The 12,503-nt window shown below is 30.6% G+C and overlaps 1 protein-coding gene across 1 annotated transcript in view; it reads left to right on the top strand.

Moving 5' to 3' along the window:
- LOC115889135 (probable nuclear hormone receptor HR3) overlaps window positions 1-12,503 on the top strand; it is a 363,768-nt gene that overhangs the window by 11,546 nt on the left and 339,719 nt on the right. Inside the window, exon 2 of the mRNA XM_030909073.1 lies at window positions 1,011-1,350. Coding sequence (XP_030764933.1) covers window positions 1,332-1,350 — 19 coding nt within the window. The 5' untranslated portion in view covers window positions 1,011-1,331. The remainder of the gene's footprint in view (window positions 1-1,010; window positions 1,351-12,503) is intronic.

Here is a 12,503-nt window from a genome sequence, read left to right as displayed (position 1 = left end):
TTTTTTACTTTACGGCATTCAATCATATGGACCAAATCAGTGTCAGATCAAAAAATATAATATTCGTATTAGGTCTGACAAAATATCTAAGAAATCTTTGCAAGTTGCAGTTACGCCACAATCTATGCAAAACCAATCACTCCTGAATTTATGTTTTAGATCACCAAAAGCCTGTGAAGCGTTTATTTAAAATTAACAGTAACATCACCAACTTCATCATGCACAACCCGATGGAACTCTTATAATTCCACTAAAGACCTTTTATCTGTGCAGGTCCATTTTAATGAAACAATATAAACATTGTAACTAACCCCTTTTAAAGAACGCCTTTTAAAGAAAATGAAATACAAATTTTTAAGTGAATATGCAACTTGTTCCAAGCCAATAGCAGAAGTCATACCAAGTCTGAAAGGCGATAAAGACACATATTATGGTTGTCTAAAACATTGCGGCACTCGACGTCATTGAAGAAGATATAAACAGACGTTTTAAAAAGTTTTTGCAATTAGAGCCTCCAGTCAATGATGGAATATTAGCTTCCGTGTCACGTCCATTTTTTCCCCTTTAAATGAAATGGGTCTAAAAATAATTTAAAGAATATATCAAAGATCTTGTTAGACGATTTAAACAACAATGGAGAATACGTAAACAGACGAATCTTATTAAATGTTTTAGAGGACTCTGGTTCCTCTGTTGCAAATAGCGATAACACGGAGTCATTCTGGGCTAACATTCATAACCATTCTGTCGACTTATGATCATTTAATTATATATATCTACCTAAAGATATCGATGGTTTGGTAGTTAAAGGTGCACTAAGTGAAATACAAATACTCGAAAATAAATGGAGATGACCAGTTGGTAGATAATGTCTGAATGCGCCCAAATACCCGGTCCCTTTTTTAAGCGTTTTTTTTTCAAGAATTCGACTTGTTATGTGAGATAAGCGAATAACGAAGTAGGATCGCAAATTTCTAAATGTTTAAGTAATTTTATGTTTTTTGTTACAGATCATTTTACAATGGTTGTCTTCTTCCTGCCATGAACTGATTAAATGTGTCCAGCCATGTATTGTAAGACTATTGGATCTTTTCGAAAGAAAAAGGACTGACCTACAGGGGCGGTCAAGGACATAACAATATTTTTTATTATTTTTGTTACATAATTTTTATTTATATTTACGTTAAGTTATAAGGGTTACTGGTTGATTAGTTTAGTGCAGAAAAATTTAAATCGTTAGTTTTAAAGTTTTCTTTTTCTTTGTTTATTTTATATTTGACGTGTCGTTGAAAGAGTGAACATTTTATCCAAGGACAAGGAGACATGCTACGATGCCTAGCACTATAAGAGGTAAGTCGATCTTTTATATAGTTTTTGGTGCCCAGTGTCCTATTTATGCCATTTAATTGAATTAACGGTTATTATTATAAAGACAGATAGTCTCCAAATGAATAAATCTGCAAATGTCAAACTACTTTTTAGTAGTTACCTTTGAGATTTTCTACTGAAATCAGTTTTATAAATTATAGTAAACTACAATCTAAAACTACAACCCGATTTCTAATCAGTAAATGCTACTGCGATGCTGAGACTTACCTTGCTGAGTAAATGGATAATACATTTGTCTGTTTCATATTCTCTAATTTGTTTTTTCTTAAATGTGCTACGCCTTTTTTTAGGTTTACCAAGTGTAGTGTAGGATAATTATTGTGATTTATAATATTTTATAATAGGTGTTTAACATGACGAACTCCATACACTATGTGTCGATTTGGACAATACACTAAAGGACTTTATTTTATTTATTTAAAGATTAAACTTTAACTGGTGCATAGGTTCTTGTTAAAATTACTAAGGGCTAGTTTAGAGGAAATCCTCAGGTGGTAGTCAATCTTGAGATTTTCTACTGAAGTTGTATTTATGGGTTGCGATAATCAGCAATCTAAGTTTAAACTCCAAACCGCAGTGGATAGGAGCAGGTTAAATACAACCTGAGGATTTGAGCATGCGCAGAAATATTTGTTTATCCTCAAATGGTAATTTTTGACGTTTATTTTGGTCTTCATGTCACCTTTATATCGATTGACTATATATATATATATATATATATATATATATATATATATATATATATATATATATATATATATATATATATATATATATATATATATATATATATATATATATCAAATATTCTTTTTTCGTTTTTGTTTATCATTTTTTCTTGCAAATATTGCGCTTCCAATATTTTAAAACTCCTTTTCCACCTTTCAGGTTATCTCATGTATTTTTTTATTTTCCGAAATTCTAAAATGTTCACCAGTTCAATTATGTTTGGACTGTTTTTACAAAAGGAAAAAAAAACATATTATTAAAGCTTTGAGAAAAATGCCTTCTTTATAATCATTTTCGCTTTTTCTGTTTAACGGTTTATCCTGGTTAATCCTTTTCCAAAACTACCTCTGTTTTGGAGAAAAATAACAAAATACACGTTATAATCACAATACGGTTGAATTTTTGGTTTAAGTCCTTAGTTTTTTGGTTGAAGTCCTAAAAATCAAAACGCGTTTCTATGGTAATATCATATCTCATATCGTTTTCATTAGCTTTTTTCGTTTTCCTGTTATTACCGATTCTGAACCGTCCCAGAACTCTGCAGCGCATACGCAAATGAAATAATGTCTTCATATTTCCTTCTGCGCATACGCATCACAGTTCTAGGACGGTTCAGAATCGGTAATAACAAGAAAATTTTAACAAGGAAAAGGAACAAAGCTTTGTTTGATAGAAATAGTTATTATTAATTTTAATTAACGTCATTGTCATGCCTTTTTACTGTATAAAAATGTTAAAAAATCACAAAATTTATTAAAGTTATATCGGAAATGGTAACACTTTAATACATAGACACTTTAACACCAGCAAAAAATAAAATAGGACATTAATCAAAATTAATAATAAACCATCTACTAAATGTATCTATATCTAACTAAATGGAAGAATAAAAGCGAAATTATATTACCATAGAAAGGCGTTTTGATTTTTAGTTGTATTTTTTTATTTTTCTCTAAAATCTGGAGTCTGGATATTTGGAAATGTAGAAACGAGATTAACCATTTTGGAACAAGCACAACATATAATCGGTGGTTTTTTTCGAAAAAAAAGGACATCTATAACTGAAATAGATTCTGTGTAATGAATTATAAAGATAATGAATCTCACGCAAATAAATATATTTTGTTATAGAAGTCTTAGGTAATTATATTCTTGCACAAATCTCATGAAGTTAGCTTAGTTGGAACTAGAAACATACTAATTCACCACAATATATACGTGATTTTGATCATCTACTGGTGATGCTAATATGGTCAGCGAAACGCGCGTTGTGTGTTTAAAAGTAAAGTGTTTTTGGTGTATTGTAGTGAGTTATTGTTTTATTTTGCTCTCACTAGTTAGTTGAATGGAATGAAAGTACAAAACCAAGAAAAAATCCAGTTTAATCTAAGGCTTAAATAATAGATTAAGCTATAAAATTGAGCCTTTCAAAAATATTTTCAAAAAAAAATTGACCGTTGACGTATTGAACCCAGAAACAAACAGCATCACCGGTTTTGCCTCTTGAAATTCCTTCGGCGGCCGAAGACGCGCCTTCTTCTGCCTCGTAACGATAGTTTTTTTTCTCTGGTCGTGACTAAGGCTATCCCAAGCAGTGGCCATTATGCATGGTGGTATGGGTCCGTAATTTTGGCAGTTTGGCCGGTCAGTCACCTCGACCGCACTGGGTTCGCCTTTTAACCGCGTGGAGTTTTCGATCGGAGTTACTTACGGTGTTTTTTAAGCGTTAATCGATAGCTGAATTAATATTGAGATGAAGGTAATCTCTAATTTTGGGATGTTCAGGGGAATTTTAAAAAATATCTAACTATGATATTTGACTTTTTGTGACAGATGATATCGGACTGTTGTCGCAGCTAAAGTTCACAAAATATAGTTTATTTTTTATTAATTCATTTAGATGAAATTTTATTTTGGCGCTAGTTTTTGTTTTAAAATTAGTTTATTAGACATAATAAAATTTAACTTTAAATAAATATACAAACATTTATCAGCCATGAGGGGAACTTGGTAGATCCTAGCAAATATATACACCAGCTGTCTAAGGAGAAAACACATACCGCAAGACTGGAATAGCACCAACATAATGTTAAACATAAGAAAGGCCGAATAGAAGACATCAGAAACTATAGACCAATAAGCCTACTACCCGTAACATACAAAATATTCACAAACATAATAAACAGAATACAAAACACGCTAGACGCTGCACAACCTCGAGGACAAGCAGGCTTTAGAAGCGGTTTGATTGCACGATTGATCACATATATACACTAAGAGAAACTATCAGCTGAACAAAAGAATACCAATTAATTTCCACTAGCCATAGACTTTATAGACTTTGAGAAGGCTTTCAACTCGTTATATCCTAAGGCAATAATAGAAGCCCTAGCGAAACAAGGTGTTGACCTTACATAGAAACTCTCGCCAATATATGGAAAGAAACCAAAGCAAAAGTAATGATATATTAAATAATCCCAGAATTCCAAATTGGCAAAGGAGTGCAAGAGGGAGACGCGACCCAAAACTCTAGAGCAACACTAGAAGAACTATTCAGTCAACTAGACTGGACCAACAGAGGATTAAAAATAGATGGAGAATATCTTAACTATCTAAGATTCGCTGATGACATAGTCCTAATTGCCAATAATCTTGAAGAACCACAAAATAAAATTAGTAAAAACTAAAGTAATGTATAACGAAATATTAGAGAAAAAGAAAACATTCTAATAAATAACACAAAAGTGTGGAAATAGTAGAAGAATACATATATTTGGGACAACTAATACACAGCTTGGGATCATATTTACATTACTACCAGAAATCAATAGAAGAATTAAGTTAGCATGAGCATAGAGTTCTTATGGAGAATTAAATAAAAGTCGTTCTTATGAAGAATTAAATAAAACTTGGAATGAAACTTATGAAGTGAACGCTAAAAAGGTCGAGTGCAGAAAATTAATTGTTTTTTTTCTCTAGCCACTGTTAAAATTGCCTTATATCTATCAAAAATAGTAGATAAAATAGTACTTCAATCGCAAGGGTAGATTAAATGATACTTTAACAGCGAAAATAGGTTAAAAACTTTATTTCTTCTCGCACTTTTTTTAATTGCTTCCATATTTGAAAATTTTTGTATTCCTTTTCATAAGTTATTCCGGATTTAAATGGAAGTAGTTTGGATATGGCGTTTGTCGCCTCAGCCTGAATATCTGTTGGTAATTTACTTATTTCCTTTTGAGCCATTTCTGGCTCCAATTCAATCAGCAATCGACACGAAAGAGAATTAAAAAATATTGACTCAAAACTGACAACTAAAGAGACAGCTTTATCTATTTGTCAAATTACATAGAAACCAACGCCAACCCAGCACAATATTTTTTCTACTCGTAATAAATACCTTGAAATAATAATTACTGAATATTTTTTAAAACGTAACTCACTATGGAAAAAAATATTGTTTTATACGCGACGATAAAATTGCATTATCGTCTCCCGAAATTAATTCACTCGCGATTTCATCGTCCGTGAATTAATCTTTTCGGTCGACGATAAAATATCATTTTATCGTCTTGTATAAAAAATAACTATAAAAGTAATTCCTGGCTCTTTCTTATCTTTGTGGCTTTTACACTTAAAAGCTGAACAAATCATCATTATAATAAAGTTTATATATAAAGTTCACTACACACAAAGAACTATTAATAATCGCTAAAATTGTTGCTGGTTGGTCATCTGTTGTCTCCAAAAAAATGGCGTCTAACATCACAAATTTTTCTCCAGCCTGTATATGCGCATTACGAGTCCTTGTATTTTTTAGTCATTTGAGTGAAGCCAACTCGAACTCAAGGAACCTACAGAACCCGACCAGGGTTGGATCAGATAAAAAACAATTGCACCTATTTAAAATTTACCTTAGTTATTGAAAAATAATGTAGGTAACGTGTTTTAAAAATGTTACAATATGATTAATTTTTTAACGATATTTAAATTCGTTTTCCATCATTTTCCAATCACTGTTGATTGTTCTGAAATTGTTCCTTATATTTTACAGGAAACAGCGCTGTCTATACCAAAGTTCTCTCTGAGGCTTTTTTCTATTTCCATCGCCATTTTACTAGTCGTTAGGTTTTAGGTTCGACGCCCCCGCAAGTTGACACACGCATTTTCTTATCGGATCCATTTTTCTTCTGTATTTTTCGCCGCAAAATATGGGGGGCGGCACGCAAAGGGTGTGGATTTCAACAACCCCCTGCGGGTTTGTTTATTAACGGATGTGGCGTTATTGTATACACTGCAAAAAATCCGGAAAATGGTATATACAGGGACCTGCAATAGTGCGTCGGGCATCTGTAACTCCTAGAATAACAAACTTAAGAATTTTGTTTAAGTGGAGACCTAAAGTATGTTTTAGGATGTATTCCAGGAAAATATTTTAACTTCTATAGGGTGGCTCAAAAAAGTGTGAGTGGATCGGGAAGAATTTTTTTTTAAATGGAACACCCTGTATATTACTGCATTTTACATAATCCTAAGATATGAGTTTCAGAGATATTAATAAATAAATAAAAAATATATATTTTCAGCCTTTTTTAAAAAATTATTAAAAATACAAGAACTGTCCTGAAATCAAAACTATATTAGATATTTACTTTAGATGGTCTGTACTTACTTTGCTATAAATATGGTAATTGCATATTGCATATCATACAGGATGTTCTATTATATATATAATAATATACAGGGTGTTCTATTTAAAAAAAACAAAGAAAAATTACTTTATATTTTAGAAAGTTTGGCGTAGAATTTTGAACATCTTGTATGATTTAAGATTACGATATTTATAGCAAAGTTAAGTATAGATCAGCTAAAGTGACTACCTAATATTGCTTTGATTTCAGGACAGTTCTTGTATTTGTAATATTTTTTTAATGTAGGTTGAAAAATTATTATTAATATCACTGAAACTATCGAAATATATTTATTCATACCTTAGGATTATGTAAAGTCATCTGAAAGCAGGCCAAAAATGCAGTAATATACAGGGTGTTCCATTTAAACAAAATCATCCCGATCCACTCACACTTTTTTGAGCCACCCTATAGAAGTTAAAATATTTTCCGGAAATATATCTTTTTACGTACTTTTTACACTTAACCAAAATTCCCAAAATTTTTATTCTAGGAGCTACAGATACCCGACCCACTATTGCCGGACCCTGTATAAAAAAGAAAATACAAATATAATTGGCTAAATTGGCTTGGTTATTGGTTAGTGATGAGCGAGACTGGTCTTGCCTTTTGTGCAAAACCAAGACCATTAGACTAGCGTTTCCTAGACCTAGACTAGCGTTTGATCGCCTCGCAGAGACCAAGACCGACCAGTGCAAGACTTGCAAGATCCAAACCAAGCATTGCGGTCTTGCATTTTTTTCACGTCTATATGATATAGGAAATGACTTATTTGTTCAAAATTATTGTTTTAATTTATTGTAAATAGTGTTTTTTACTATTATGACATAAAATGTTAGAGAAAGAAATGCTGATTCAATATAATATACTGAAAAATAAAAATTTTCGTTATACAAATATTAAAATATTAAAAAATGCGAGACTTGCAAGGGGCTTCCAGCAGGACCAAGACAGAATCTTGCAAGACCAAGATTCAAGACGTAGACTACTTTTAACTGCAAGACCAAGACCAAGGGAATATTGGCATTGATCTTGCATTTGTTCATCACTATTATTGGTTTATTTGCCTAATATTTACCAACATTAAATATAATCAATAATATAATTACTAAAACGACAGTCAAAAAAGATGTTTACGTTTTAATCATAGGATAACATACTAAATATTTTATCTTATGGATTCATAACATATTAACATAATATTAGATACATTAAATATGTATATAACTGTAAAGCAGCCATCTTTACAGTACAAAATACAACTATTCCCGTCAAAGTTAAAATATTGTACAGTTACATTTTTATTTATTGATGTTAATAAAATATGCTCGAATAATGTACTTAAAAAACAGTAAAATATGATATATAACGAAAATGAAACTATAGGTAGATTATTATAAATGACATAATACCAAAAAATAACTGAATTCTGCATTTTGTTATTATATAGATATAAATACCAAACAATTTATAAACAAATCAAAATAGTGCCATAAAATCAAGTGTTTCTTAAAAAGTATATTGTGTTTATGAAAGAACTTTGAACTCTAATGGAAAATTTGAAATAACTGACATACTTAACTAAAGGCAAGTTCATTCTTTATCCTCTACGATTGTGGAAATAAACCGTTCCTTTTAAGCGGTTGTTGAACAAGTAAAATATCATTAAAATATATATAAAACGTATTTTTAATATATAAGATTTGTTACATCTGCACCAATATGTTTCTGAAATTCTCATCTAGGTGGTCTTGAAGAATAGTTATTTTTATACCATATGATCGAAAAAAACGGCGTGCAGTTGTCTTAGAAATGACGATCGATTACATTTCCTATATAATTTTAAATATAAAATGACAGTGACTTCATTTTATAGCCATGGCTGACGCATTTTTTTCGATCATATTGTATATGGTAGGACAATGGACACACTTGGGGGCAGGAATTAAAACTAATCTACTATTTTACAAACTAACTAGAAACACTGATATTTTTAAAGAATCTCTCAGTTTTTGCAAAATAGCGGATAATCAGAAGCTAGTTTACTGCTAGTTTGAAAAATATATTTTCGTTATTTAACATTAATGTTAGGATTTTGTTTATTGTTTTAATATTAACCAGTTATTTTAATAATATTTTATATTAACCATATCTGATTTTGACTAATAATCCTTTAAGTCATTTTTTTAAGTCATTTAAAATAGCAAGATTGTTAGTTTATAAACTAAACAGAACATAACTCTACATTACTTGCAGGTGTATATATGAAGTTATGTATTTATTTTCTACAGATTACTTATGCTAGTATACATATTTATGTGGTTTTTACCTACTATACTATACGGTTTTCTGTTATATTGCAATTTTTAAGAAACTACTGATGCAGACTATCTTATGCTATTACCATGACATGATGTCCCAAATTGTATTATTGTAAATTTTGTAATTTTATTCCACTGACATTTTCGGGAATGCGAAGTAATCAAGACATCATCACTGAAGTAGCTCAAGTTTGTATAAATTGTTTCTCAAAAAACTGCAAAAATAGCAGAAAACCTGAGTTAGTAATAGTAAATCCAACCCAAGAAGTGCTAATGGTCGTAAGGAAGAGTTGATAATCTGGTAATCATCAGATGATGATTATCAGATTCAACAAGTACCTCAGTGAATTTATTTAGTTTTATAATAATCTACCTATCTAAGATTGTTTACATATCTCTAAAAAAATCCTATGTGGGTATTTCGCCACTGCACTGCAAGACAATCTGCAAAATAAAATAGTTATTTTTTGTAAACACTTCTGCGTTAAACCCAAACGGACACTACTTATCAGAAGTTATGTTTACAGTTATACAAATTTGCCTAACAAAGAAAAAAATGCATGACGTTTCGGAAAGTTTATCTCTTTCCATCGTCGGAAGCAAAAAAAATACAAAGAATAAAGAAAAAAACTATTTAAAATATTTAAATTTAACTATTTGAGAACATTTTACTTTTTTAAAACAGATAAAGTGTAAAAAAATAATAAAAAATAAAGATAAAGTAAAGCGTTCTCGAATAGTTGAATTTAAATATTTTAAATAGTTTTTTTCTTTATTCTTTGTATTTTTTTGCTTCCGACGAGGGAAAGAGATAAACTTTCCGAAACGTTAAGCATTTTTTTCTTTGTTAGGCAAATTTGTATAACTGTAAACATAACTTCTGACAAGTAGTGTCCGTTTGGATTTAACGCAGAAGTGTTTACAAAAAAATAAATATTTTATTTTGTAGATTTTCTTGCAGTGCAGTGGCGAAATACCCACATAGGATTTTTTGGAGACATGAATCCGCCACATAGACGCATAGACAGGTATAGACATTGTTTACATAATCTACCTACCCAAAGACTCTACAACAAGAAGTGAAATAAATTTTGTAAACTACCTGGTAAGTATCTAAACTGGTAGCTATCTTTGTAAACTGACATAAAATATCCGCTTAATCTAGATTTTGTAAATAATTTGCATATTTATACTAACCTAAACCTAACCTAATATAAACTAGCTGGTTACTCGCAATTTTGCAAGAATGGGCGTATTTCTTCAAAATAACAGCGCTTTTACTTTTGGACATAAAATAAGGCTTTTATTATAAGGGTTTAATATGTCTAAAATCTTTAGTTTTTGAGATATTTAAGAATATTTAAATATGCATGCTATAGTAAAAAAGTTTGTTAACACCTTGTACATTACTTTTCAGAATTAATTCTTGCGCTGACTTTCAAGCGAGAGAAATTAACTTTACTAAAAAATGTAATTGCTTTTTTAAATGTATACTGGGGTATCAAAAATTGCTGGTTTAAATATTAATTTTACATAAAAACTTCGTTATTTCAAATGCAACACTATGTATTTTTTTAAACAAGTCGAAGCAGTTTAAACAAGTAAAATCTGTAAGTTTGGTTAAATATTAGCCTTTTGGTTTAAAAATGACGCCCTAAAAGGCAGATTTTACATTATTTTTGATTTGGCCCCCCCTAAAATAAATTCCTGTATCCGCCCGTAACTGTTTTAAACTATATTAGGGTTTCCTATACCTATCAGGCTCAGATTTTGCATAAAAAGCGATTTTTCAATAAATAGTAAATACACTTAGTAGATATTTTCAAAATGGACATAAGTTTATGGACTTTATTTAAATTTCTAACAGGTTATTTTTATTTAATTTACGTACAATACGGTAATAAGTAACTATTTATTATTTTATCAAGAAAAATGAAGCAGTATCTGCTGGCGGAGAGAATGGATATGTTACTAGTGATTGTATTTTGTGAGGACAATTGCTTTTTGGCCTGGAAAGTTGTAGGCTCAAAGTATGCACAAATAGGAATTTTCTTGACAAGCGTCCCATACAGCACATGAAATCACATTTACGATGTGTTTACATTATTAGATGTAGACACAGGGTGACACAATTCCCCCGATGTAAATATGCTACGTTTACACATTGTAGTTCAACACGTATGCAGAAAGGTTAAACGTCCGCCTCACAATGTAGCCACAGTATAGCATTTACGTATACACAAAGTAAGGGATACACAGTGTGCCGTAGGATACACAGTGCTTGTGTATTACGTTTAAACTCTGTTTACACATTGTAGTTGTGACTACCGCGTGTATATGTATGTATTTTGCTTCATATATACATCTTGTGCTAGATAAAACTACTTCTTATGAACGAATTTAGGAAATAATACAAGTTTTGGTGCCTAACTTTTCGTTCTTTTTAAGAAATATTTATTCAATGATACCAATTATATCTCTATAGAACGAAAATTAGGAAGGCAAAACTTTGTATTTTCCAAAAGTATCTCGATCGTAAGTTCAAGAGAAGTAGCCTTAAAATTGTACCATTTTTCTTCCATAAAATGGATTAAAAAATAACATTCTTATATTTCTTTATATCATGAAACGCAATAGCGCAAATAACACAATAATAATAATTATTTACACTGCAGAAACCAGAACTAAGAAAACACTGTAAAAGAACAGAATTTGTATCAAAATGTATTAAAAATATAAGTATCTAGTATAAAAACATACTAAAAGGGTAAACACTGGTATATCGCCACGATTTGGTGGACCTCGTTTAGTCATTTTTTTCTCCTCTTTTCCCTCCAAGCAGTTGATTTGTTAGCATACTCATTCAACGAGCACTCTGTTGGACTTTGTTGTATTTTATTTCCAGATTAACAATCTCACCCTTAAATTTTATATGAAACTGATTATTGAATATTAAACATACCTGTATATTGATCCATCAATAACTTACCGAATATCAGTGTAAGAAGTTCTTTGAAGTGTTTAAATCTTTCTTTCTCTGGTCCATTTAGATTTTTATTATTTCCAAATTAAAAAAAAATTATATTGCAGAGCTAACCTCTTTATCATTATACGAGAATATTTGGAGTTTTCATTCATTGGTGTCAAAATTTGGTAAATTAGGTATCGAGTCGCTGCTATAATATTAATAATACTCTTAGGAAGGTGTAATAAGGTAATTAAAAACTTGTGCTTACCTTAAAATCTCTTTTAAACTACACATAAACAGAACATTTATATAGAGCTTCCGAATGATAAAACAATAATGGCTGCTAACCCATACCACTCCTAGAAAGGAGGAAGGAGAGAGGACACATAAGATACACTTGGTCGG

This window comes from Sitophilus oryzae, unplaced genomic scaffold, assembly GCF_002938485.1.
Source record: "Sitophilus oryzae breed Bouriz unplaced genomic scaffold, Soryzae_2.0 scaffold_810_pilon_pilon, whole genome shotgun sequence".
NCBI lineage: Eukaryota > Metazoa > Arthropoda > Insecta > Coleoptera > Curculionidae > Sitophilus > Sitophilus oryzae.
This window is presented reverse-complemented; position numbering and strand designations above follow the sequence as displayed.